The 27,710-nt window shown below is 41.2% G+C and overlaps 1 protein-coding gene across 1 annotated transcript; it reads right to left on the reverse strand.

Annotated features, from left to right (window-relative positions):
• Nucleotides 1-457: 457 nt before the first annotated feature.
• Nucleotides 458-27,501, reverse strand: LOC139915356 (short transient receptor potential channel 4-like). Its single transcript, XM_071903954.2, has 14 exons — nt 27,343-27,501; nt 26,020-26,238; nt 18,456-18,596; nt 17,764-17,940; nt 16,746-16,946; nt 6,891-7,227; nt 6,461-6,600; nt 5,976-6,176; nt 5,536-5,657; nt 4,893-5,088; nt 4,015-4,209; nt 3,478-3,519; nt 2,945-3,034; nt 458-2,175 (listed from the first exon to the last, which is right to left on the reverse strand). Exons 1-14 carry the CDS (start codon nt 27,499-27,501, stop codon nt 1,483-1,485), a joined length of 2,913 nt encoding a protein of 970 aa, XP_071760055.2. The 3' UTR covers nt 458-1,482.
• Nucleotides 27,502-27,710: the final 209 nt, after the last annotated feature.

Genomic DNA, 27,710 nt, shown 5'->3' on the forward strand with positions numbered 1-27,710 from the left:
TTGGGAGTTCTCCCACAGATTTATCCCTGAGACCCTGCTGGGCCCAATATCCGTCAGTCCTCATTGCACATTGCCATGTTGTTCATTATAAATAATTGGAGTGGACTGGAGTGAAGCCTGTGGATATTAGAGTCCTGTAGTTGACTGGTGCATAAGCCAACATAATACCAGGTTTTGCCCTGTAGCATTTTACAAGTGCTGTACATATAATACTGTTATACTGAAACTGTGAATAGAATAATAGAATAAGAATAACTTCTATCACCTTTTTTACATTAAAAGAAAGTGAGGGCATGAAGTCCTCAGAAGTTTCATACTATAAAATACAATAAGTCTCATTTTGTGTGTTTATGTGTGTGTGTGTGTGTGTGTGCATGTGTGTGTCTGTGTGTAATCTGCATTGAAAAAAGAGAAATCCAGTCATTAAAGACTCTTTTGATCTATGTTTTAATCTCTATAACATCAGTCATTCATACTAACATTACATCTAGAGGTACCAATTCAAAACATCAGATCTGTTCAAAGTAACAAGTTCATCTTTTGTAGGATTGATAAAACATGAATAATATGTTGCTTAAAATGCTTGATAGGTGTGTTCATATACTTGATCTCCCATAGTAATCAATAGATTCATTGATTGCCAGTTGGTCACCCTGTACTTTACACAATATTTTTTTGTAATGAACAGTCACCGTTAAATGTACGATCATTCTAATACTGTCAGAAGTATGAGAATCACATTCCCAAGTTTTGCATAGAAAAACGCTGACAGATTAGACACATCTTTGACATACTGTATGCCAGTGTAAAGTGTGTAAAGTGCAGAAACAGACAGAGTAAGGCAGAGAGTTAAGAGGTCTAAAACAAAATACGATACATCTATTGCTCTTCATTACCGAGCCTAGCGAGAGAGGGAAGGGGAGAGTTGAGCAGAGTAGGGAGAAACACAGGACAGGGAGATAGAGAGGTAGAGAGAGATAGATAAAGGAGAGAGAGAGAGAGAGAGAGAGAGAGTGGTGAATGATGGGATAGCTGGAAGAGGAAGGCAGGCAGCAGATAAGGGAGGGGAAGGAGAAATGGGGAAATCATCTAGTTTCAGGAAATAATTATTTTTCAATCGTCGGTTGGGAAGAGACATGATCCAATGAGATTATCCCAAAATCTAAATCCATACGATGCTCACACAGAGCTCCATGTGCCTTTGACAGAGTTGCATTTCCTTTGCTAATATAACGGCATTTAAAACACATAAGTCTGACTGTGTCAAACCAAAAGCCTCCCTGAGTCTCCAAAGATCAACGCTGATCGTTAGGTTAGTAATAACTGGAAAAGTCAGACTCTTTGCAAAACAAACAAACGACAATAGGCCTACATCGATTTCTGAAGCAGCTCTCCTCACATGAACCTCACACTGATTGTCAGTCCTCTTGTTTTAAGTCCACCGTTACTCGTCCCGTAGCTGTATTCCCTTATCGCCCCGCCCTATGTCTCCTCTCTGGACGACCCTGATGAACATCCATCAGCTACTGACTCACTGCAGAGGAATCTTTCCTTTTCCTCCGTTTCCTTTTCTCCGCCGTCCTCCACGTTCTCCACTGTGGCCTCTGTCACTGTCCCTCTTCCAGCGGCCTCATCCTCCTCCTCTCCATCCAACAGTCTCTTCTCCTCCTTACCTCTTGCCTCTTGCTCCGTGTCCCGCTCCTCTGCGTCCGAGCCCCCAGACTCCCCTGTTTCCTCAGACAGAGCGTACATGCTTCTAGAAATCCCCCCCGCGGCAGGCGCGGCTCCGGCGCCGCTCCGGTGGCGTTTCTGGAACAGGCCAAAGTCAGTGATCTCCTTGGGGAAGTTTCTCCTCTGGCTCGACTTGTCGCCGGGGCTCTCGTCAGACGCCAGGGGCACGAGTCCGTTGGGCAGCCCGTTGGAGGCCTCTGGCGGCCTGGGCGACGCTGTGGCGCCGCCGTGCTTGAGGATGGACGCGGTGATCTTGAACAGGTTCAATTTGCTTTTCACTTGGCCGCTGGGAGGAGAGGGGGAGACCTTGAGCGAGGAGTTGGGATAGGCAAGGCTGGATTCCACTGAGCTCCCACCGGCCTTCGCCCCCTGCAGAGGGGGTTTACCTGTCTTCACCATACCCATCACCTCATAACGGAAACTGGAGATATCTTGCTTCAGCTCCTGAGAGAGCAAAGGAAATAGTGGTAAATTGACTGTTTTTCATGTAACACTTAGTGTCAGCTATTGGTATCCTCAGAGCTTTTAGAAGTATCAATTCAACTCAAATTCACTCAATGCTAAGTGTATAAAGTGTGATTCATATAATAATGAGATACACTGCAGCACTTTATTCTCAATACTTTCTTTACAAACTGAATATAAGAGCAACCTTGAATGTAAATACATTTCTGTTGGTTTTGTTTGTTCATTTTGAAGAAACACCACTCCCTGAATCAACTGAATCACAATTAAATCTACCCAAACCCTGCTGCAGTACAACTGTTTTAGGAGGAAGTTTGACATAAGTAGTTTGACGTCAGTATGAGCTTTGAGTCTGAGCTTGAGGGATCGTCCCAATCTGCCAAATGGTATCGAATTGCTTAATTTTCACTCTAAATGATGAAATTGGAGTCCTACAGGAACCCCAACCCACCAACGCAATTTGGTGAAGCAGAAAACTATTGGCACAAAACATCATACTCACTGCCATTTATCAGCACAAGTCTTTATTTATTTATATAAATGTCAGTGAACATTTAGTCATTCATGTAATGTAAGCCCTTCTATTTTTCTTATCTATTTTTCTGCATATAAATAAATAATCATGATCATGATTTGATTTGATTTTTTTGGCAGATTTTCAATGTTTGGCATTGGCTCATTGGCTGGTCCCTGTCCAGGCATTTTTACACCATATGGCATATTGTTGATCTCTAAAAACAGAATCTACCTTGAAGTTCTCTTCAGTCAGGCCTTCCTCTGTCTTGGCATCTCTGATCATGGCAGCTACATAGCGTTTCACCAAGTTCCTCAGTACCTCCTACAACAACAAACAGAAATGCACAAGGAGATCAGCCTTAGAACACAATATCCTCATCCAATGATGGATGAAAGCACATTTTCAATGCAAAATTCACAGTCGATGAGCTAGGCAGAAGATGACGCATCAACTGAAAACACACACACACACAAAAGAAAATACATTTGAAGCGGCATCTTTTAGATAAAACACTACAATAACCCCCCCGCAGGTGTAGACAAATATGAAATCCTCTACAACAGAGAACGGTGACGAACATCCCGCTGAGTGTAATTGTCAGATCTATTCTATGAGAAACAGAAAATGCTTTCTATTGACAGACTGAAATTCAAGCTGTAGAAAAGAAATCGAAGAGCAGAATGTGTGATCCATCACAGACACACACATACATTTGCAGAGGAGAGTAATTGCTTTCAGCTTGCTTTGAAAGCGACTGCATTTACCTGATACTGGTGATTTATCCTCAGGTTCTCTGCTGCACGTCTCTATAGCGACACGAGACGCCAGAGAAGGAGAGTCACAGAAAGAGAGGGAGGGAGACGAGGGGGCAGAGAAGAGACAAGAATGAGAGAAAAAAAAAAAAGATTTTTATTTTTGTATTACTTCACAGTACGACATATTTGAATTAAAGTTTTCAAGCTGTGGATCTCACTGCATGGGGCCCCTTACAGTGGAAGCACTCGAAAAAGATATGAAAGTGTTGCATCATGAAGAAGTGAAGTGTTTTGAGAGATTTCCATCATCTGAAAAAAGTGGATTCTACTCTTACGAAATGATTGGCAGCGCAAAATTAAAGCAAATCATGGTGCTTTTTAAAGAACAGCAAGTAACCTTTCATATTATAGAGATATTGAATGATATGTAACATTTTGAAATCGAAGTCTTCCCATATACTGTTTTTGATGCTGACTTCTTACAAAACAGACCATCTTTTGTGAACCGTACAACTCAAACTTAAAAGTGTTTGATGCCTGACTTACTCCAAGTGTTCCAAAGGTTTCGGGGCGCTTGGAGTCTGTCCTCTTGCACACCTGCCTCTTAATCCAGCACATGAGGTACCAGGCTGATTTGGGGCTGGGGACGATGTTGAACGGGGACGGCAGAGTGCCCCCCTCTTCAAAGTAACTCATCCACAGCTTCGTCCTGGCAAACTTCCACTCGATGTCTGCATGGTCCTGAAATCATGATTTGAGCGCATTTGAAAAGCACCACCACACCAAACAATCATATAAATGTTTGGACATATCACCCTTATGCCACCCAAATGCACACACACTACTGTATGTCACCACACTAACTCCAGGGTTGGGGTCAATTCATGAATGAACTCATCGATTCCAATTCAACTGAGGAAAAACCTACAGGAAACAGAATTTTAATTGAATTGGAATTTCAGGAAGTTGAATTTAATCCAATGGAATTCTGTGAAATTCCATGTTGTTGTTTTTTTTCTGGCCACATATCTGAGATTACACAGTGTTATATATTATCAATATTAAATATTATAAAGTGCTAAAGGTACCTTTCAGGTGGTATTTGATGTAATCGTAATACATACATTATGACTGAATCTATTTGATTTAACTGTCTTTTAATTGATTCATAATGTTTGATTTATAATGGTTAGCAAGTCAAGACAACCTCTCATAGAAGTGGAATTTCATGGAGTTTCTTGTCATTCCAATTCAATTCCAATTCTGTTTCCTTAGAGCTGGGTGACATTCCAATTCCAACTCCAGGAACTGAATTGGAATTCACCATGCATTCTCAATTCAATTCAAGAATGGCCCCAAACCCTGGCTAACACATTATCTATTGCACACACACAGTCTTCATGTTATGTTAGGTCTGTGCTTACAGCAATGTGCTGGTAGGAGTTGTTCATCATGGCTATGAGCATGTTGAGCAGCACCACCAGGGAGATGATGTTATAGGTGCCGAACATGGTGGCACCGACAAACTCAGTGAACTGGTGGTCCGCATCCACGTTGGTCACATACAGGCTGATCAGACCGAAGATAGACCAGAAGAGAGACTGCAGGGTCTCAAACAACCTGCAAGGAGAGAGATACATGTTGGATGACAACTTGATGACATAGCTACAGAAAACATACAGACATTAAGTATATCCTCACTGTCAGGTGGAAACTTCTCAACCCCAATTTTGGTGATTTTCAGGTTTTATATTCAGTTAAGGATTGCATGCTGCTCTATGGGTTGAGAAAATCCTACAACTCTTCGGTTTATGAAACCTTTTCAAAACCAACTGAACTCAACAATGCATGGCTGTCAAGCTAAAAACAAGGCTGTTTCTCTTAGTTCCTGAAAAGCTGACATTTTCGAGACATTTTCCACACATTTTTCACCCGACAACAGACACACACCTCTCTCTTTCTCTGCCTCTCACACACGCATGATTTCTCACAATCACACACACACACACACACACACACACACACACACACACACACACACACACGCTCTCGTTCACATTAACTCACGTGGAGAAAGCATTATTCTGCTCCACGCAGCGGATGCCCTTGCATTTGTCCTTCTCATCTGTGGCCTTGGTCTCATAGTAGAAGTACAGCTGGTTCAGCCCATTAGCAAAGGCCAGCAGGACCTGGAGGAAGAGAGCAGAGTGTGTATGTATATGTGCATGTGTGTGTATGTGCGTGTGTGTGTGTGTGTGTGTGTGTGTGTGTGTGTTGGCTACATCAGATTTAACTGTACTTGTGGGGTCTGGTATAATACAAAATACAATTATAGTACAACATAAAAAAAGACTTGTGAGGACATTTTTATTAGCTTAATCCTCAAAAAACTTATTTCAGGGATAGGTAAGGGGTTAGAAAATTAATGGATGCAAGTATAGATGCCAATGCACATGTGTGTCCTCACACCCGTGTATGTGTGAGTTTATGTTCATTGGTGTGTTTACCAGACAGTAGATGAAGAGGAACTTCAGGATGTCCAGCAGCATTCTCCCCAGAGAGATCTGCAGCGGCCCCAGGTGAGAGTTGGCTGTGAACAAGGAGATGAGGCGCAGAGAGCTGAAGATGTTCGCTATGGCAAACACCGCCTCCGCCACCAGCGTAGGGTGCCACATCTCCCACTGGTTCCTGGGTTTACAGCCGCTGTACTGGACGCGACAAAGAGGAAGGGTGAGAAACGGACGGAGATGGATGGAAAGAGAGAACATAGGAAAGACACACAGTAAGTGAGGCTAATCTAGCTTTCTTGATAACTATTAATAAAGTATTGGTATGTGCCTTTAAATGTGTGGCCTCAACAACATATTACATTTCTTCTTTGTCTGCAATAAAGTTTTATACCGGACCTTTTGTCTTTAGCAGAACATAACCACTGGCACCTGTGTGATTACACTGGTGTAATATCTGGTGGCCATTGAGAGTTATTGCTTACCTTGGTGTAGGCTACAATCTTGAGGGAAATGGTGGCCAGGTAGAGAGAGTTCATGACAAAGTCCATCAGGTTCCACCAGTCGTGGATGTAGTCTTGGAAACCACCATCCCACATTTGCTTGATCTCTGTCCAGATGAATCCTAGATATAAAAAGACTGTCTGAGTCATAAACATCCTCAGCCATTTGATCTAGTCTTTGTACTGCTGATTACCTCTGTATGCTTTGTCTGTGCTGCAAATAGCAGATTAAACGCCCATGCTTTGGCTGTACAGTATCATTCCTCATTCACAATCCTTCATTTATTCATTTAGTCATTGATCTGCACATCTTCATATATACATCCTGTTCCAAGGGCATTTACGCACCTATCCCCTGTTCCCATCACCTTACACCACAAACACTCTCCGTCCCAACACCCCTTTCACTGACCCAGCACCCAGGGGAGAATCATCCACTCCACAGTGGTTGGCGCTGGGCCCTGCCTGTCCGGCTCTGTGGTGACGATGTGCTGGGAGGCGAGGAGCAGCAGGAACAGAAAGGTCAAGTAGGAGGCCGTGTGGCAGATGAACTTGATGAAGGGCTTGCGGATGAAGAGGCCGTAGCGGCTCTTGGGGGCAATGAGGTAGCAGAGGGCAAAGACGGGGAAGAGGAGGCCGATGAAGACGCAGGTGAGGAACTTGCCCGCCCAGTGGCGGCGCCTCCAGCCGGGGAACTCGTCGTACCACCGGGACGCCAAGAGCTGCTGGCAGTTTGGCTGAGCTACAAACTTAAAGAAATAAGACAGAGGGAGGTGATCAGAGGGGTCAAGCTGTGTTTTGATGCTGTTTGATCTCCAGAGATGAAAACTAAAGACACACTGTGCCCATAAGCAGCTCAAAAGAACATCTTGCCTTCAAATAAACTATTCAAGGTATGATTCGAGCATGCCAGTCTGCTGGGCAACAGCATCTCCCATCCTGAGGCTAAGCTGCTTCACTGCTGTAAAACTCAACTGCCAGAAGACCTTCATTCTAAACGAGCAGAGCTGAATCAGATAACATTTTATGTCTGTTTTTTATGTCTGTTTGCCATAACGACATCGATTGAAATGTTTTGGATTATAGAATAACATATGGGAAGTGTTACGCGTTCTTTGCTATTCTTAAAGCCCTGTTTGATGTTTTGACTTGCTATGGGATCAACAGCTTATGTGACTGCAGGGAAAAAAAGAAAAAAAAAAGAAAACATTTCCCTTAGGTAATGCCATGTTCATTGTGGTGACTGAATACAGGCTCAAAATGGCTAGTGAGTCCAAAATATGCATCAAAACTGTGTAATCTTTAACTTGACTGCCTGAGCCAAATGTGCTGAAGCTACAGCTCCAACATCTGGTGGTAATCTGGAGGTATCTGTGAAGCATTCATATTGCTGTAGAGCCTGGCTTACCAGTAAAAAACACCATCTGTGTCAATGTGTCTGATCCACAGCATGGGAATGCGCATACACAAACATACACACACACACACACACACACACACACTTACACAGGCGCACAAAATGTTGTGAAATATCACGGTGAGCCCCTACATCAGAGTCAAAGTGTTGACTGGCACTGCTGGGTGCCAATTCACCAACTCTGCAGCCTCGTTACCATGGGAACGAGGACCAGAGATCCCTATCTGCGTCGGGGTCTGGGGCAGAATGGCTCATATTTCCATACATCAACTACTACCACCAAAATAGAGAGGGGAAATGGAGAGAGGGTGAGAGGGAGGTTCAACAGGAACAAGTGGTGAAGAGGAATCCTAGATGAGAGAGAGAGAGAGAGAGAGAGAGAGAGAGAGAGAGAGAGAGAGATTGGATAAAGGAAAAAAATAAAGGAAAAAGCCCCTCAGATTTCCTCTTTCCATACACCATCTGACTCCTTTGAGCATCAAACTTATTATAGAGCAAATGGCTAACCTCATTAAGTTGCACCCAAACACTAAGGCAGACCCAAGGGTGTCTTGTAAAGAGATACTTTTATTCTGAAAATAATGAGATGAAAACACGAGCCCTTGCTGTGAGTTCTTCAGCTACTCACAAGCAACTGAAAATTGCAGACAGAAAACAGATCTATCTATCAATCTATCTATCTATCTATCTATCTATCTATCTATCCATCTATTTTAAAACTATCCTGCTCATTTACAGCCTCCCTCTGTACATTTGTTATCCTTTTCAAAGCCTTGACATCTATCTCCCAAGTGCCTGGAAGCCCTTGATGAGGAAACAGCTTTTAGGGGGAGCATACAATTTGCCACAGCTTTCTGCCGAATAAAATAAAACATAACAAAATAAAAAGGACGTGAATACCAATTTTGTCGACGTCATGTATATTTGGTCAGCTTCCGTGTCCCATTCATTGATATTGTGCTAATCTTGTTACCAGCAACAAAACGGGATTGACTTTTAAAAAGCTTGCATCTTTCAGTGCTCGGCAGAAAATTATTCCAAGATTAATGACTGTAAACAAGAGGCACTTGAGCTGCCTAATGTCCCGATAATCACCATGATATATCAAACATAACCAGTTATGCTAATGAGGCTAATTAGGCTAATTATGCAATAATTAGCAAATATTTCTGTGTCACCATACTGTACTTGTCTTCACATTACACAAAGGCGGTAATAATATCAACTCTGTATCTTAGCAGCATTAAAGCATTAAGGAGTTATAGCAGTTTGAGGAAAAGATTAGAGGCAGATTAGAAGGCAGCCTCTTCATATGGATGAAATGCGCTATATAAATAGAGTTTAATTTGATTTAATTTGAAAACCGGTTTTCCTCATTAATATGTAAAACTATGCAGCAACTATGCGCTCCAAAGTCTAATCAGATCATCTGCTTTCTCTACTTTCAGTTTCTATCATGTGTTGTTCTTGAGTTATTGTGTTCACGAGAATGTTTCTACACACAGAGAAACAGGCAGACAGACAGACGTCACCATGACGATATAATGTCCCGCATACCATGTACCATGGTGGTGGGGCATAAAAGACAGGTTGAAAATGAAAATGTACACTACAGAGTATTGAAGGTTTACAGTTCCTGCATATGTTAGGGGCAATCATCCATTTGTACAATCAATTTAGGGGGCATATGTAGCAAACACTAGCAAGTATTCCTATCTTGTAAGTAAAAGTTTTCTACCTACTGTAGCAACTGGTTAAATGCACTGTGATCCTTTAGATAAGTCAGGATGGATGAGCAAGCAGTCAGATAGGCATTTTCCACGAACAGCACTGCAATTGTTGATGTTATAGTTTCACATACAGTAGCCTTAATGGCAGAAAAAAATGAGAAGGAACAAATCGCTTGTTTAATCTCCTTTATTCAACAGAATAACAACATACATGCATGCTATTGTCATGTAAAAACCTGTAACTCCAATTGTGGTGATGTTCATGTTCTAACTCCACTTGAAGGATTACATGGTTCTGCGGGTTCAGAAAATTCTGACCCTTGGGCTTATGAAACCCTTTTCAAAACTCCACTGGATGTTTACCTCAATTTGGCAAGAGATCTTTGGTATTTCTCTCTGAGAGACAAAGGGCAAGATGAGTTTAGTCTTCTTTTGTCGTCACCCACCACAGTCTTCATCCTCATTCCTCATTCAGGGCGGCCCTTACACTTAATTCATACTAGTTGTTTGACATTTGTCTAATGTTTGTCAAGTCTAATAAAGAGAGCAGCCAAATACGGAAAAGGGTCACTGACTTGATGGCAAGCAGGCATAGTCACATGTGGATTTCTTGTGTTTTTCAAGAGTTGGCCTGGCATTTGTACGTAGTTGATACGTGTTGACTTGTTTCTTTGGAGACACCATACCACCTCCCACAACAAAAATCTGGTAGATGGCTTTTCTTTCGCTGTCAGAAACTCTGTGACAAACACAGCAAAACATGGCAAAGTTTAAAAAACAATTGTTAGCTAAGGTGCATACTGGGCAACCTGCAATCAGGTGTGGGAAGTCTCTCTCTCCAATCTTTCCTGTCTCTCTCCACTGTAAACTGACCGAAAAAAAAAGTCAAGAAAGTGGTTATCAGTGTGTGACTGGATAAGTGCGTATGCTTTCTTGCTCGGTGGACACTAATCCTCCTACAGCTTCCCCCACAGCAGTGGTCTGGTCAGTGTCTCCTCTTCCTCTGTCACTGACACACTCCAACAAACACAAGGCTTCCAGCTGGCTATCATTTAGCCGTCTTTGGTAAGAGGTAAAATAAATCCTAGGGAGATATGAAGACCATAGTTATTGACTTAAAAGACGTGTACAAGACATAATGTTAAAATGAATCTCACATCATAGAGTTAACACATCTTTGAGCCTTAAAAACGCTATGATCACCTCCAAACTCTGACTGTCTTTGCTTGCCTGGACTCTCATATGTACAGCGCAATCTATTTTGAGTGTACTGGAATTTGCAAAGTATAAACTTATCATTTTACTTTTACTCTATGGTGTTATACTATAACATTATCTGAAAGGCAAAGGGATGGAGATAGAAAATATGAGTTTTTCTATCTAGACAGACACCGTTCACCCACCCGTCATATGTTAAAGTAACCATGGTGAGATGATGACAGATCAAAATCAACCTATCAAGGAAAAGTCTACAAATATTACTTAAACTTCCTCATAATGTGCAGGAACATAGCCTATCACAAGCAATGGAATAAACTTAGATATGCTTCGTAGTAGGTAGTTGATAAGAGTGACTGAATTCACACTAATGCTTAAAGTTAGGACACTCACCTTTGATTGGGACGAGCTCCTTTAAATGAAGACACGTTTTCACCCTCCTTTTAGGCAAGGTCACTCAATACGATAGTACACCAACTCTGGATTTATGCTGAAGTCCTCTTTTGTTGGCCGACTATTTTATACTTTCTTTCTCTCCCAAAAAGTTCTATTCTGAGAACGTCCCTGGTGACAGATACTGCCCTCTAAATCAACAAGTGTTATCATATTTAATCACGCACACAAACAATCACGTAGTCTGACACCTTGATGTGGATAGACTGGACGCATAGGGAGCTTCTATACACTGAATGTACAAAATATTTGGGACATCTTCATGATTTTTAGCTGTAGCCACTTTTGCCCAATCCCAATCTCAATTGTCTCAAAGCTTAAAAAATCCATCTCTAACTCATCTGCTCCTCCTCATCTCTTCTTTGTGATTGGTATAGATTTAATAAGGGAAATCAATAAGGGATAATCATGGCTTTTACCTGGATTCACCTCATCAGTGTATTTCATGAAAAGAGTAAGTGTCCCTAATTTATTGTACATTCAGTGTCTATTAAAAACTGTATTAAGCAGTAACAAGCAAAATACAAACAGCGTCATATCCTTCTTACAATTGCTTAAACCATTGAGTGCTAAAGGTGCTTCATTGCATAAGGCTTATTCCTGTTAGCGTAATAATTTGTAGGTAGTGTATTGAAGCCATTTAATGGAGACATTAAAAACATCTTGAAATGTTGAATTGCAATTTTTACCTTATATCACAAGGGGGCAACGTCAACCTACAGCATGTAAAACTGATGGGCTTCCCTTGGCGCTTCTGAGAACTTCAAATATTAAAGAGGCGGTCTGGTTAAACTCACAATGTGACTCTTCCATGCACTCACTTACATTTCTGCGGATATATAAATACAAATGAGGGTAATCCGCTGTCAAAACCCTCAGGGAGTAAGAAGGGATAATCGGCACTTTAATGTGTATGTGTTACTGATCGTATTTATCTGATCTGGCCTCCTGCTGCATCAAAGCACAGGCCGCTCTGTTAGTTTGGCTCCTTAAATGGGGGGCCTGTGGAGATTCCTCTTTAGACCATTATGAACTGCCATCTCCCAACCCTGGGAGCACAGTAGCAGCAAAGCTGGAGAACACGCACAGATACAAGTACAAATCCAAAAATAAACACACATACGCACACACACATACAAGGGTTGGCAGGGCCATTGTGTTTCGTTGGCTGGCTGCTGAAGTATCCTTTAAATCACAGGTTTGCTGAGCTGAGGGTCAGAAACATGCGCCTCGTGACTCACAGCAACACTCATCACCAGCCAGTACTATTTAAAAAAACAAAAAAAAACCCACTTAATTTTCAGGCCGAGCGTCATGCCAATTACAAGAGCATGAGTGTTTATGTGGCATCACAACTCTCCCTCCCAAAAAAATCATTGAAATAATGAGTGGTGATCACAACACAGACAAAATGCCCAGGAAAAAATAATTGCTCCTTGTGAAACACAGTGAAAAGTGCTTTTCGAATGAACCAAGTACCCACTTAACCCTTGAAGCATTATACAAGGAAGCTGTCAGAAGCACAAACAATTCACTGTAAACAATTCTGTATATGTATTTATATTCTGTGTTCTTTTTTACAATCATACTACACAGATGTCACACTGTCACCGCATGTCATTCCCTTCTTGCGACTGCAGCAGTCTCTATGGTTTTGCTCACTGAATTCTTTATGGACCAAAACATTTTCCAGTGCAAACTCATTTGAATAAGAATTCTAGGGTGAAAATACTGACTGAAATCTCAAACGCCAAAAACAAAGATTTTCCATAAATGCCTTGTTAATCTCACACATTTTCATATTTCCGTCTTTCACTGACTGAACGATCAGTTTAATGAAGCATCCTCTGCAAAAATGCCACAAAAATATCACACACACACCGTACAATACAGCATTTCCTCTTACTCCATTACTGTTAATGAAATGTTTGCTTGTGCGATTAGTAGAATATAATTACTATAATAGAAATCTATTCACAGAAGTTCACCATTATCGCACCGCAGCGCTGTAAAACCCTTCACCCCTCCACCACCAACACCACTGTTTGGAAGGAGCAGGTCGAGCAGAATAGCTCCACTTTGAAATGACTGCTAATGAGTAGAAGTACATGGGAGATTTATCATTTGAAAAGGGCAGCTGGATGGATTTTTACCCCCAACCATGAGACACTGTCCTCCATCAAAGTCCCAGTGCGATCAAAGGGCGTTATAGATGGGAGGAAGGAGGAAGGAATACAAGGACATCTACTTGATAATTAAATACAGAAAAAAAAAACCTCCTGGTGAGAGGGGATGAATGGCAGTGGCGGGGGGGGGGGGGGGGGCTGTTTGTTTATGTACAATGAAAAATTTACTGCCGCCAACAGAGAGGCAGGTGAGATGGCAAGATGTGCCGGGGGTTGTCCATCATCCTGTCCACCTGTGTACTGCCTCTGCTCCTAAGTGTCCTTTCATGACTGGACACGCCCATCTGCCAACCTGCAGCTCGGCGTCAGCGGCGCTGTGTGCAGATGAAGGAGGAAACAGCCGTGTCATCAGCCCAGACTCCTCCAGAGGTGCAGCTGCTCCGGCAGCCAGGCCGAGCTCCCAACTAAAGACGGCTGAATGAATTATAGTCGGCTCCAGGGAGAGCCGTGTGCGCTTCCTCGTCTCTTCTACTGTAGGTGATATCTGTCTCACCTTTATATTTAGCAGAACAATTCCACGGCATAATATCTATTTAACCCCTTGCTACTTGCCTGAGGAAACTTTTAACTATTCCAAAGCTGGGCAAGTCTATCAAAATAGAGCTTCACTCAACCTCCACTCAACCCTGGAAAAACACTGATCATGCACTAGTTATGAAATTTTCTGATAACCCTCTCTTTTACATTCGCCCTTAGTACTAGGTATTTACCGGGTAAATATGTGGTGAGCTTAGAAAATTACAAAGTGATTACAGCTGTAATTAAATAATTACAAACAAGTGGGTATACTTAGAAATCACAGCTAAATTACTTAAAAACACCTCTGGTGTCAGTTCTAGTAAATACATTGCAGTTATCACAGCTTTAGAATAGTAACATGATAATGAGTTTAATGGCATAATTCCTAGGGAATAAGGCTACACAGAAACTCATCTGTATTACTCATCAATTCATGGAACATCTTGCAGGCCCTATTAGCAATAGCACAAGTTTAATTATATGCTTTCCAGGAATTAAGAAAATACGTCCCTATAAATTAGTTTTTCTTGCATAGTAATTGTGCATGGCTCTACCCACTTACAAAGGGCTTTTTCAATTTACCATAGAAACTATGAAATAATTGGACTGTAAAAGGAAGCATTGTTTGTCGCTATGATATTACCAAGTTCTTATCATATCCCTTATAATTGGTTATTTCCTTTCATATGCAATTAAGGCAACTTGTGCTTCTACATGTTCTACAAAGGGACTATGGAAAGCATTCCAATATTCAGTAAGAAAGAAACTGAAACTGGACTGTAAAAGGAAGCAACACTTATTCTATGGTCTGACCAGGTTATCACCACATCCTTTCCCAATGCATAATGACGAATGTACCATACATGTTCTGCAATAAACATTACAGTGCATAGAGTACATATGGTGAAACTGGACAGACAAAGGAAGCAAGACTTAATCCTATGATACCATGTTCTTGCCCCCCAGGCACCCAGTTATTGCTTTTTCCATGCAATAAAAAAAAACTTTTATCATTTATTTTCTACCTTAATTCCTAAAAAGTACACAATTTAACTTAGGCTACTGCTAACATGCAGTAAACCTTCAGGACCTACAGGATTGTTCATGAATTGATGTGTAATAGAGAAGGTGTTACTAAGAAAGTGTAGCCTGATTCCCTAGGAGTTATTCTATTAAACCTATGTTGTTAACATCATAAACCTAAAATTGACTACTGCAATCTTTTTATTTGAACTGATGAGTAATACCAGAGAGGTTTTTAAGTAACTCAGCTGTGAACTGTAAGTATTTGCCTACTTGGTTACAGCTGTATTGATTTGGAAATCTCTTATTCTCGAACTGCCCAAGTGAAAACTGCTAAAATCCTACCCAAAACCAGCATCATTAAAAAACAACTTGATGTTAATCATCTTTATTTCCTCTTTCTTCCAGTCTAGGCATACTTTTGCCATGAATGTCATCGTACCAGCTCACATTGGCGTGAAGTGACACCTAACAACAAGCTCTACACATGGAGGATACAAGGTTGTAAGTGGGATTTGACAGTGGAGACTGCACAAAAGAGTTAGGGAGCAGGAACAAGGAGAGAGGTGACAGCTACAAATTTTAGGAAGTGATTTCTTATATGCTCCAAGATTTTTATGGCCAATACTGGTGACATTAATTATATCATAGCTAAGTGGTTGCCTAGAGCTACATCTGACAAACTGTGAGAATGTTACAGCTCTACAGTTCAAACAGAGGTGCAGGAGCAGGCAGACAGACAGAGGAGGGGAGGAAGAGACAGGGTCCCATGATGATGATGATGATGATGATGATGATGATGATGGTGATAAGCCTTTGATTGAGAGGATGGGAAGTTAAGATAGTAATTAGGGTGAAATGCAGCAAACAAGGCTGCGACATCTGCACAGGCATTCCCACTGAATGATAGTAGGGTGTGTGTGTGTGTGTGTGTGTGTGTGTGTGTGTGTGCGTGAGACACCAGCTTGTTGACAGCCAAGGGGATAATGTTCTCTGCTTCCCTCCTGTCACTGCAGCCTCCAAAATGAAGAACTAATACACACATACTGGGGAATTATAATAATCTGCACCTTTTCCATACAAATAAAGGTCTGTTTTGCTATGCTCTATTGCCGATTGATGCCACACAATAGTGATTCAACCTATAACCAGTTCATAAAAGCTTTTGCATTTGCTGTTCTGAACACCTGTGAGGGAAAAATGAAGCGTTTACAAAAGCAACAACAGCGATTTGTTTGGAATAAATACAAGTAGGTAGAAGAAATATAGGAAGTTGCAGTCTGAAATGAGTGTCTATATTATAACAGTATCTTGGCCCAATGCCTGAAATTGCCATCTGCTATTGGCTGATCTTTGGTGCCAGGTGATGTCACCACCTGTTGTACTCAATAGAAGGTGACAGATTTGGGTTTGGTGTTTAGTTTCTTTTTTAAACTGTGATGTTTTCAAACAGTATGTGTGTGCGTTTTATACCATTCTGTAGTATAACATGGAAAGGCAGGTGCTGTGTCAAATGTACTACAAATTTCTGTGACTTCAAGCTGTGGCAATTCAAATTCACTCTTGGCTCACTGTTGGTGGTCAGAGTCTCTCGGAAAGCAGTGGAAACTCTGTAATTACGTGCTGAATACCTCGCACTTCACTGTACCTCATACAGGGTGACAGTAAAAGGAAGGGTTGGCAATATTCTACATCATGTTCAAATAGCGAGTAGCGGTTACCTCTTTCTGGTGGTACTTGATGGCCAGTTTGAGCCTAGCCAGGTCATTGTTGCCCTCTTCCTCCAACAGGTTGATGTCGTCTCTGAAATTGAGGATCATCTCCAGCTCTCTGGAGCTCCTGGTCTGGTCCAGCAGGTCCTTGGCAAACTGCTTACACTGCTGAGACAGCTCCTCATACTCTGACTTGAACTCGTTCTCCACCTGACAGAGACACCGTGAGTATAAATAACGTTCAGCATCAAAAGGCAGTTGAACAGTATGCCAATTTATTAGGGAGAATTTCAGAGTACAAGTCTGTCTGTAAAATGAAAACACGCCTCTGGGTATTTTGTGTCATGAAGCTGCTTTTCAGACTTGGGAATGCTATTTATTAAATGCACCACCTCTCTCTATTAGCCATGTTTCCGGTTACTTTTCATTTTATTTTCCAGACCTGCACTGGACAAAAGGTTGTTTCATCTAGCCAAGTGGGATGAGAGCACTCAGTATATTTAAATAGTCTATGCCTCGGGTAAAAGCCTACAACAGAGAGATTGTCTGCCTTCTCATGCAAATTAATTTGCCATGAAAAGTTAAGTGAGGGTCAATAGATAATTTTTGACAATTTAACTGTACGAACCCTATGCTGCAGTACAAATGTCAAAAAGGTACTTTGAGGGTTTGTGATATTTCAGTTGGATGTAATGTAGCAGGAGAGTGTCCTGGTGTTGTTTTTTTATATTACAATTTCTATGAATTTCCATAGCTAATGTGTTTTTCATTGTGAAATGATATTTACCAGGAGGATGTTATTTTAAGTTTTGACTAATAAATTGACACACCATTCTACGTCACAAATATCAGAGGTATTGTGTGAACACTGGATGAAAGCTCACATAGGGGAAGAGTAAGAATTCATTAATGCAACATACAGCTGATATTGAAGCTCGTATTCAGTCACTGCAAACGTTCTCTTCTTTAAAATCAAATGCTGCCAAATTGACTATCCAGCTGTGCCATCAGCTGGACCTGTTCCCACCTTGCTGAGCTCCTGCAGCTCCCAGCTGAGCCTGAACGCAGTGAGGAAGGGATCCTCGCTGGAGAGGGCAATTAGCGAGGGACTCGACAGCGCTCGGTAGATGTTGAGGCGCGAGCGAGAGTGCCGCAGGCTGTCCACGTCTGAACTGGACACACACTCCACACAGTTACAGCGCACCTGCGACATCAAACAACGCTTAATGAGTGTCCATAGGCATGAATGGAAGTGCATTTTCAATGAGGGTTTCCCACTAAATCATGTCCCAATCCAGCAACGCATGCCCTGTATGCATTATGTCAAGTAATAGGATGTTGATATATTTCATATGACATTATGTTACACACTGTACTATACAGTATGTCAGTGATTCTCAACCTTTTTCATATCAGGGACCCCAAATATAGTTCACATTAGGGCCATGGACCCCCATTTGATGAGATTTAGTCTCTCTTACCCAAATCTGAGATTATTTTTATTGTTAGATATGATTTTTTTCATTCCTCTGCATTCTCTAACTGGGGTAAATTCTTGTAAATGAAATAATGGTGAAGTTTAACAATCCATCAATTTGCTGGGGACCCTATGGGACGCCTGGTGGTCCCCGGACCCCATGTTGAGAACCACTGCAGTATGTAAGTATTTACTGGAGATACAAAACCGCACTGAGCCAGTAGCTTCAATGGTTCACCCACCTCATGTGGCTGGGGCACAGACACACCCTTCTGCACCAGAAGCTTGATAATTTCATAGTTGTTGGTGTGTGCAGCCAGGATGATGGGAGTTATGTCAGGGGTGAAGTCAGAGAACTGCTTGTCCAATAAGATAGGAGGAACCTGTACGGGGAGACGAGAATAAAGGCTTTAAGAAGATGTACAATGAACCTCTGGAGGCACGACATTTCTAGCAATTATGTGGCCTTGGTGTCACTGTGAAGCACTGCATGGTTTATGTAATATAACCTATTTATAAACCTCAAAGTCTTTTTTACACCGTCAGGTTTAACTGACATGCTCGGAGCGCGGTAAAAGTAATTGGTTTGGTTAAGGACGGAGCCTTGAAATGTCTTCTATTCACCTCAGAGTGCAGTTCAACAGTGTCTAAAACGAGCCTAAATGGAATAAGCAGGATCAAGCAAATAGTCATTAAAGCCTTTGACAGCTGCCGTGAAAACTGTTCAAATATTAGGGAGACATCACACCCTCGGTCATTGTCGCACACGAAATGTAGCCCGTATCAATCAATCGAAAAACCATTTAAAAAAGGCTAGAGGCTACAGCGTAGCTTCTTTAGGGAAAAAAAGCATCAGTATTTCATACATTTCAGAGGGAATCATTATGCTTAGAAAGAAACTCATTCCACATATCCCTCTTATCATCCACTCCAGCTAAGCCCTTTTGCTATTCCCTTGTCAGTCAGTCCGAATACAGGGCCGCGGGCTACGGGGGGAATGAGCTGGCCCTTTTTCTCCTCTTTTAATTGAAGCCCTTTTATCTGATTCTACAGAGGGGGGAGAAGGGGAGGAGAGAGGAAAAAATAGACGGAGAATGGTTGGAAGATAAACATGTGATAGGTAAGGGACTATTAGCATCGCGATAGAGACGGAGGACGGAAGCGGTGGGGATAAGGGAGTGAGGGGAGAAGGAAGGAGATGCTTCTGGAGATGTTTTACTGAGACTAAAGACATGAGGCTTGAAGTGACCGTACAAAAACAAGCTCCTGCTCATACATCCACTCATGCTTTTGTAAATAGATATTAGATGCTTATTTGTAATGGCTGTTGAATACTTTGTGGAAAAATGAACTGTATTACTATAAGAACCAGACCTCCTGGCTGTTGTTGATCTTGCCATCTCAGAAATACACTACCAGTCAAAAGTTTGGATATACCACATTTTTCTTTATTTTTTACTATTTTCCACATTTTAGAATAATAGTAAAGACATCAGAACTATGAAATAACACAAATGGAATTATGCAGTGACCAAAAAAGTGTTAAAATAAATAAAAACTATCTTATATTTTAGATTCTTTAAAGTAGCCGCCCTTTGCCTTGATGGAAAGTCAAAGGCTTTGGAAAGAAATTCATACATAGGCATCAACTTCACTGTTTATATTTGTCTAAGAAACACATTTCAAGCATTTAAGCAGAAGCCTTTTGATCAAAGATAATGAAAAACATAATACATTCAATCAGGTGTGTTTGGTAGTTTACTAGTATCTGACAATTGTCAGCTAAGCTATGAGATACACTGCAGGTGTATTTTACAAATATGTTTGACTCTGGAATAGACTATAATAAGTAACAATTGAAATAGGATTAGTGAGACCATTTGTCACCATTAACCTTCAGTGAACAAAATTCATAGAATTGTTTTCCAGGGAATTGGTCCATTTTGCTCCACATTTTTCATCATCCGTACTGCACCCAAAAGTCATTTCATCATTTGGGCGCTAATTACCTGTCTAATTCACTCTCAGATCAATCACAGTGCAACAGGAACTCCTGAGAGTGGCACAGAGCCAAGTCTGAGAGCCTTCATATTCTGCAGAGGAGGGTGATCTAATAAGTTATATACTCTGTTCTCCACGTGGGAGGAGGAGGGACATCAAATAATCTACATCAAACAGCCTTGGCCAGTGCCCAGGCACAGAACAGGAGGAGTGCTCGCTGGGAGATGTGGAGTTATTATAATAGTGGAGAAATGAAACGAAATTATAGCCCACTCATCCGTGTAATGTGTATTTGTTGTGTTACTCATATTAGAATGAAGCATCCACCATCGGCATATTGATTAAAAATGCAACATTAGCATCTGCTGGGTGCACGGCAGCGCAGTGTGCTGTGCATTTGCTTTTCTTTTTGTTTTTCTCTGTGCGTCTCTTCAAGCCTCCCCTCTGGTTCTCACCTGTCATCCTACACAATTACCAGAGTTGCTGAGAAGAAGCTTGTATAAACTGGGATACTGAGCTCAAGTTTTGTTTCTGAGTTGACACTGTGGGAAATAAAACAAAATCAGTGAGCATTAATGCGAGTATGATTATGTTTATGTTACCTCATACTGTTTAATGTGTAATTCTGAACTGGCATCCCTGCTCAAAGGAGAGAGCTTCACTTACATAACTATCTCCATGTGGAGATGGTGAGAAGGTGAAAAGGAAAACACAGGGAATGTAATGGAGTTTACAAAAAGATTGATAAAACCTAAAACGTCGAAGCACAAAAGGACCTGAAGGACTACAGGTCTGTGGCTCCGATAATATCCATTCCCCCTCATTTGGCTCATGACAATAGCTATTCTGATTTGATTTATTTTGTGGACAAATGGAAATATATCTGTTAAAATACCTACAGTAAATGGATGCATATCTGTACTCAGAGGATAACAAAATGAAAAAGCTGTAGAAAACGCTCATTTCCAACGTGGCTCTCAGAGGACAACAAATAAGCCGCAACGCTTTCAAGACTATTATCAACACATCATTCAGACAGCCTGCAAAAACAGAAATACAAATGCAAACAATTCCAGCAATGCCCAGAATGAATCTCCGGATTAATAAATCTTGGAGCAGGCACTGGCAACAGATGAGATGCACTTTTCCCAGGCAGCCTTTTAATATAACCAACGAGCTTCCCTAGGGGAGATCTGGACGCGCCATGTTATCTATTTTCACAACCTATTCATGATGGTGGGGAGGAGAGCGCTCGCTCACTATAGGCCTTTAAGGTGAAGAGGAAATGCGGCAGCTGATGGATGTCACAGCCTTGGGGTTTTAACTGAGAGATTTCTGGCCACTGTATCTCAGTCCTGTCCACATCCATTCAATAAACAAACCCATTCAATCTCTTTGTCGTACACGCCTCACTTTCTCTATACCTCTGGCTCTCTCATTTATTCCTCTTTGTACTTGTTTTTTTTTTATTCCCCTCTCTGTCCCCGTGTCATTTCACTTTCTTTTATCAGAGCCAAAAACACCGTGATGACACACAACAGCAACAAGGGAAGAGACAGCCACCCCTTCAGTTAGTCAATGAAGCGAACATCTGTTCCTTTGTGCTAAACATTGCATTACTGCAACTTATTCTATTAAGAGTCGAGAGAGAGAAAGAAAGAGAAAGTGTGTGTGTGTGTCTGTGTGAATGTGTGTGTTTATACCAGTGAAAGTGATTCTAATGGATGTGTGTGTGGGCCCGGGCGTGCACGTGTGCGCCGGTGTGCCAGTGTGTATGTGGCAGGCAGAACAAAAAGAACAAACATTCCTCGACTGGAGAGCAATCAAGGCAAAGGGGCACCAATCTGAGAATTAATTAGACTGTATTTGTTTTTGATTACAGTAATTAAAGCTCTGAATAGGCAGTTCTCCTGGGCTGGAAGAGGGTGTTTATTTATGAACACTGTACTCTTAAACCAATCAGCGTCCAAACAAGATTTAACTAACAAATCTTGATTGCAGCCTGACTTGGGGAAAATGTACAAAGTAATGCATCACATCTTCTCTAAGTGAATGTACTAATTAGGCCTCTTTCTGTAAAACCTATTCTCTCTCCAAAAACTGGCGCTCAAACATACAAAGGAAGGAAGGGCTGAGTTCCATTAACTTGTCATGATTTTTCAAACGCCTTTGACAATGCTGAAGTTAAAGCAGTGTTTTAAAATGTTGGTGGGAGCCTTGCAGCGCCCCTGGTTATCTATGGATTGTGTATAATTCAATATGACTCACAGTATGACCAATATGACCTAACCTCCTCCCAAGCTCTGTAGCTCTGTCTCAGCTATTGCTCACTGATGTTTTTATGATGTTTTTAGTCCTCTTTCCATCAGAACTGGCGTCTGTGTTAATGTTTACCTCACACCACCCCGAAAGACTGAAGTAGGGGAGAACGGGGTAAGTTGAGCCACTGGGTAAGATGAGCCATCCCTTGTTTCTAGGCAACCACACACAACATGAATCATATGATTATAGATTTAGGAAGTGAGCAAGGTCCAACAAATGTGATTTGTTTTTCTATGTCAAGGGACTGCATCATGGTAAAGATCATGGTAAAGATGTCATGAAGTATATAGATTTAAGGCTTTATAATATATTAGTTTAAGGCTTTATAAGGTACAATATAAGGTCATAAACTTATCATAAATGTAAGCCTGATGAGCTGTGTGAAGCAGTTTTGTCAAAATGGTGATTGTGGGGTAAAATATGCCACTAGTCCTGGGGCAAATTGAGCCAATGGCTAATCTAGTTATCTTTAGATTATATTAAAATGTAGTTAATTTAAACATATATATGTGCTCAAGTGATACTATTTTAACCTTACAGAACAAAGCTCATTGTGCCAACATTTTACCCCTATAGGCTCAACTTATTCCATCCTTATACTCAACTTACCCTGCTCTGGGGTAGGATGTGCCAAAAGGCCAACTTTTCTTAATTGGTCTTACTTCTAAAAGCTACAGAAATATTTGTACTTATGTGGATGCCAAACAACCTTAAGTATACATAGTGCTTGTACACATTTATTTTGTTGCATCCACACAAAATGCAAAGTTTACTTCAGGGACTAATTTTTAATCAACTGATGACTGACAATCTTACTTGCACAAGCACTAGCTGCACTCGAGGCTCCAGAGAGGGATTTGGTGAAGTTTAGGCTACTCTTTGATTTAGGATTTGGGCTGAACTACTTTTGACTACTTTGGATTTTATGTTCATGTCACTGAACTGTATTTTCTGGGTCATGTTTGCAGGGGATTATGGGTATGGCTGTTAAATTAGGCTATGTGCAGCAGAAGTTGTAACAGTAATTCATGTCTCTGTTTACATGGTCTTGCTTGCCTCCTGAGTTTAACTGGCAATTCATGCTACATCAAATTGATCTTCCCACACAATGAACATAGATTGCAAGTGTATGCAAGAGTATGTTGTAGTTATCTTCTCTTCCTTGTTTTGACTTTATGAAGTGATGCAGATGTCATTGGCTTACATGCTTGAATGAGATTCAGCTAGATGTGTGTGATTATTTAATAAATGCATACCAGCTGGATCGGATTAGATACTGAAGACCCTGTAAATCTATTACAGAAGGGAATGAATGCACTGTTTATGCAGACCCAGGCTACTTTTTGAAGCAGCAGCTTCATAGCCAAAATATTGGGTAATTGTTTTGGATGATCTAAAAAAGTCCAGGGAACTGCATGAGGCTTACAAGCTACACAATGAGTACCAGAATTTTTTAGGCTGACACTGCACTCAATTTGTCAAAGCAAATAGCACAGTTAGATCAGAAATTCCTCTTTTATCGGAAATTGGTCCAGGAGGTGAGTTGAATGTGGGCAGATCTTGGCCCATGGGCCACCAGTTGCCCATGGTTGTTATACATCTGATTGTTTGGACTTAATGGCTATAATAAGTTAATAAGTTAACTTTGCAAGGTTGGGCAACTTCAGCCTCATTCATCAGTTTCCTTAAGTTTGAAACTTTGTAAGATGATGAAATGCAATGAAATTAATATTTTTAAAGACTTGGCAGAGTTTCTCATTGAAATACATTTTATGATATATATCCAGGGTGAGTTTACTGTAAATCTTTGTACACTCCGCTTGATAAATTATAATGTCTTTCCACAAACCAAGCCCGCATGAGGTCCCTTCAAAAGGAAGCTGGAGTCAACTTATAGCATAATTAACACAGATTACATTAACTATGATGCTGATGTTTTTGCTAAAAGTATCAAAAACAAACCAGGTGGATTGATCATTTGATAAGATACATCTGATTTTTGCAATATTTCTTAGCTGAAGAAAACAGGACTGGACGAGCTTAGTAACATGATGGTCAAAAGTCATATACTGGTCAAAGATGATACCAAGATTCTTAGCGGTAGAATTGATATTTGAGTGAAATGGACCAATAAACTGATCAGCTGCAGTGGCAAAGTTATCAGGTCCAATTAAAAGAACTCCTGTTTTGTCAGGGTTTAGGTGGAGAAATTACGAGACATCCAATCTTTGGTGGCGGCTAAGCAATCATGGAGGGAGGACAGTTGATTCAGGTTATTGGGTTTGGCAGAGAAATAGATCTATGTATCATCGGCATAACAGTGATACGACACGTCTTGAAAGCGGCTGAACAAATGACCCAGAGGAAGCATGTATAATGAGACCCCTGAGGGACTCCACACAGCAGGGGAGCCGAGGAGGACACATGATTACTGATACAAACATTAAAATATCTATTAGTCAAATAAGAATGAAACCAGTTTAAAGCTGTACCAGAAATGCCAACCCAGTTATGCAACCTATCAAGTAAAATGGCATGATCAATGGTATCAAAGGCAGCAGTTAAATCGAGTAAAATAAGGATGGAATATTCACCTTTGTCTGCATGCATAAGAATGTCATTGGTCACTCTTAGTAATGCAGTCTCAGTACTATGCTTGTGGTGAAAGCCGGATTGAAATTTGTCAAAGATGTTATGACCCTCAACCAACTTCAGGAGTTGGTCTGTAATGACTTTTTCTAGGATTTTGGATAAAAAAGGTAGCTTGGAGATTGGCCTATAATTCTCTAACTGGGAAGGGTCGAGCGTGGGTTTTTTAAGGAGTGGCTGAACACTGGCAATTTTAAAATAGTCAGGTACGGACCCGGATGTGAGAGAGTAATTGATAATAGAGAGCAGGCTAGGACCTAAGACAGGAAGGACAGATTTTAGAAATTTTGTGGGAACCGTATCACAGGGACTGGATGAGGGACGCATATGAGCTACAGTGTTTAAAAGGAACTGCAGGGAAATAGGAGCAAATTCAGACAGTAAAATAGGGCGGCTGAGTGGGGTGGGGGGTAAAACAGTCGGGGGAAAATTGGACCTCAGACTGTCGATCTTGCCAACAAAAAAGGATAAAAAGTTTTCACAGTCATTAGAAGATGAGGTGGGAATGGCAGGAAGAGAGGGATTTATAAGCTGGTTGATAGTACTAAACAGAAACCTTGGGTTGAGTTTATTACTATTAATCAAGCCAGAAAAATAGGCAGCTCGCGCATCTTTAATGGTTTGGTTCAGTTTAATCAATAACTCCTTCATATGGAGGTGGTGAACTTCAAGTTTAGATTTTTTCCAACTACGTTCACCTTTCCTATATTGCCTTCTTTGCAGTCTGATGTTGTTGTTGATGATGTGTGCACCTTCCTGGGTGTGAACTGACACACTCCTGCTTCATGAATAAAAGAGCTCAACCTCCTCCTCCTCCCTTAATCCCCTCCGTACCTGCATGCCCCCACTGGGCTTCTTGTGGTTGAGCAGCAGCTCCACAGCTCCCACCACTTCCTTGCGGATTGCGTGTAGCAGGGCATCCCCAACATAGACGTTGAAGCTCAGCAAGAGCTCAATGATCTCCAGGTTCTCGTTCTCAATGGCGATCAGCAGAGCGGTGCGGCCAAGAGGGTCGATGCAGTTGATGTTGATCTTGAAGTAGATCTCTGCCTCCTGATGAAGTAAGGTTGTGATACAAAGTCACTGTTTATTTAACGTGCCAATCTGGGCAAAAAAAAAACAATTATATACACATTTACAAACAATGCAACCATAAATTAAAAAAATTATACCAAGCTTCAAAATGCATTTAAAATGGAGCTGTCATATGCTGCCATAGTTACTGCTATAAATGTTTTTAGGCTGAAGGAATAAACGTACTGTAAAACTTCCAATAAAGACCGGGTCTCAATTAGAGGCTGAATCTAGCAATAGCCTGGGAGTGTTGTGTGTATGCAGAACAAAAGCCAGTAATATTCAATAATTACCAAAACATAACAGAGAGATATTTCTTTGTAGTCACTTTTGTGGCTTTGTCAGTATTTATTTTATTCTGTTTTGATGGACTGATGCTTTGTTTGCAAGACTGATGAACAGTATTTTCTGGTAGCCTACCAGTACGCCAATAATAAATCACATTTTCTGATGAAGTAGTAAATGTTTTGCGTGATTATTTCAGCCAGATATTCATTATTATTATTATTAGTAGTAGGAGTAGTAGCAGTATTAGTAGCAGTGGCAGTAGCAATAGTAGTAGCAGTAAAAGTAATATTTCTGGTAGTAGTAGTATCTGATATCATTTGCCTATACCAGTAATATTTTAGGCTATAGGCCTGAAAAAATCAATTGTATAAATTTGAGCAGCACAATTCTTAATAGAATGGTAAATCTTTATCAATTTCAGGAGTAACAGGTACTGTGGACCTGCCAAAAGAAATAATGGCCCGTCTCTAATAATATCCTGCCTCTCTTTTGTTGAGGCAAGTAAAGGCTCCATCCATTATTGGAAATTTTATGGTAAAATGTAGAGGGTCATTGTGGCAGCACAGGTGACGGCATAAATCCATTCTGGATTATGCATTTCAGTAAATACTGATCAACACAATTCGGTAAAAGCAATCCAATTAGATTATGGCTTCAGTATCAATCAATTAATCCATCCATCCATCATCTAGAGGCTCATAGGGTTGATCAATTCAGCCATCTACTAATCACACTATCCATCCATCTATCCATCCATCCATGCACCCATACATCCATACATCCATACATACATACCTCCAGGGCCTGTTTGACACTAGCATAGTCTCCTTTCTCCACAGCTCCAAGGTAGGCCTTCTCCAGGGGCGACAGCTCCGACTCGGACCGCACGATCCTGAGCGGGATGCGGTCCTGGTACGAGGAGCTGTCGGTCCGCCGGTAGTACAGCTGAGACATCTCCCTGAGCTTCAGCTTACCAGCACCCTGCGATCACTGCTACAGCTGTTGCCAGACTGGGGAGTTTCATACTGGAGTGGGTAGGGACAGGGTGGGGAAGGTGAGAGGAAAGGAAAGGAGAAGGGGAAGGAGGTGAGAGGATGATGGGGAAAGGAGATGGAGACGGGGCAGGGAGTTAATCCCCAAGAGTTCACAACGCAACCTGCCTA

The sequence above is a fragment of the Centroberyx gerrardi genome, chromosome 11, assembly GCF_048128805.1.
Source record: "Centroberyx gerrardi isolate f3 chromosome 11, fCenGer3.hap1.cur.20231027, whole genome shotgun sequence".
NCBI classification, from domain to species: domain Eukaryota; kingdom Metazoa; phylum Chordata; class Actinopteri; order Beryciformes; family Berycidae; genus Centroberyx; species Centroberyx gerrardi.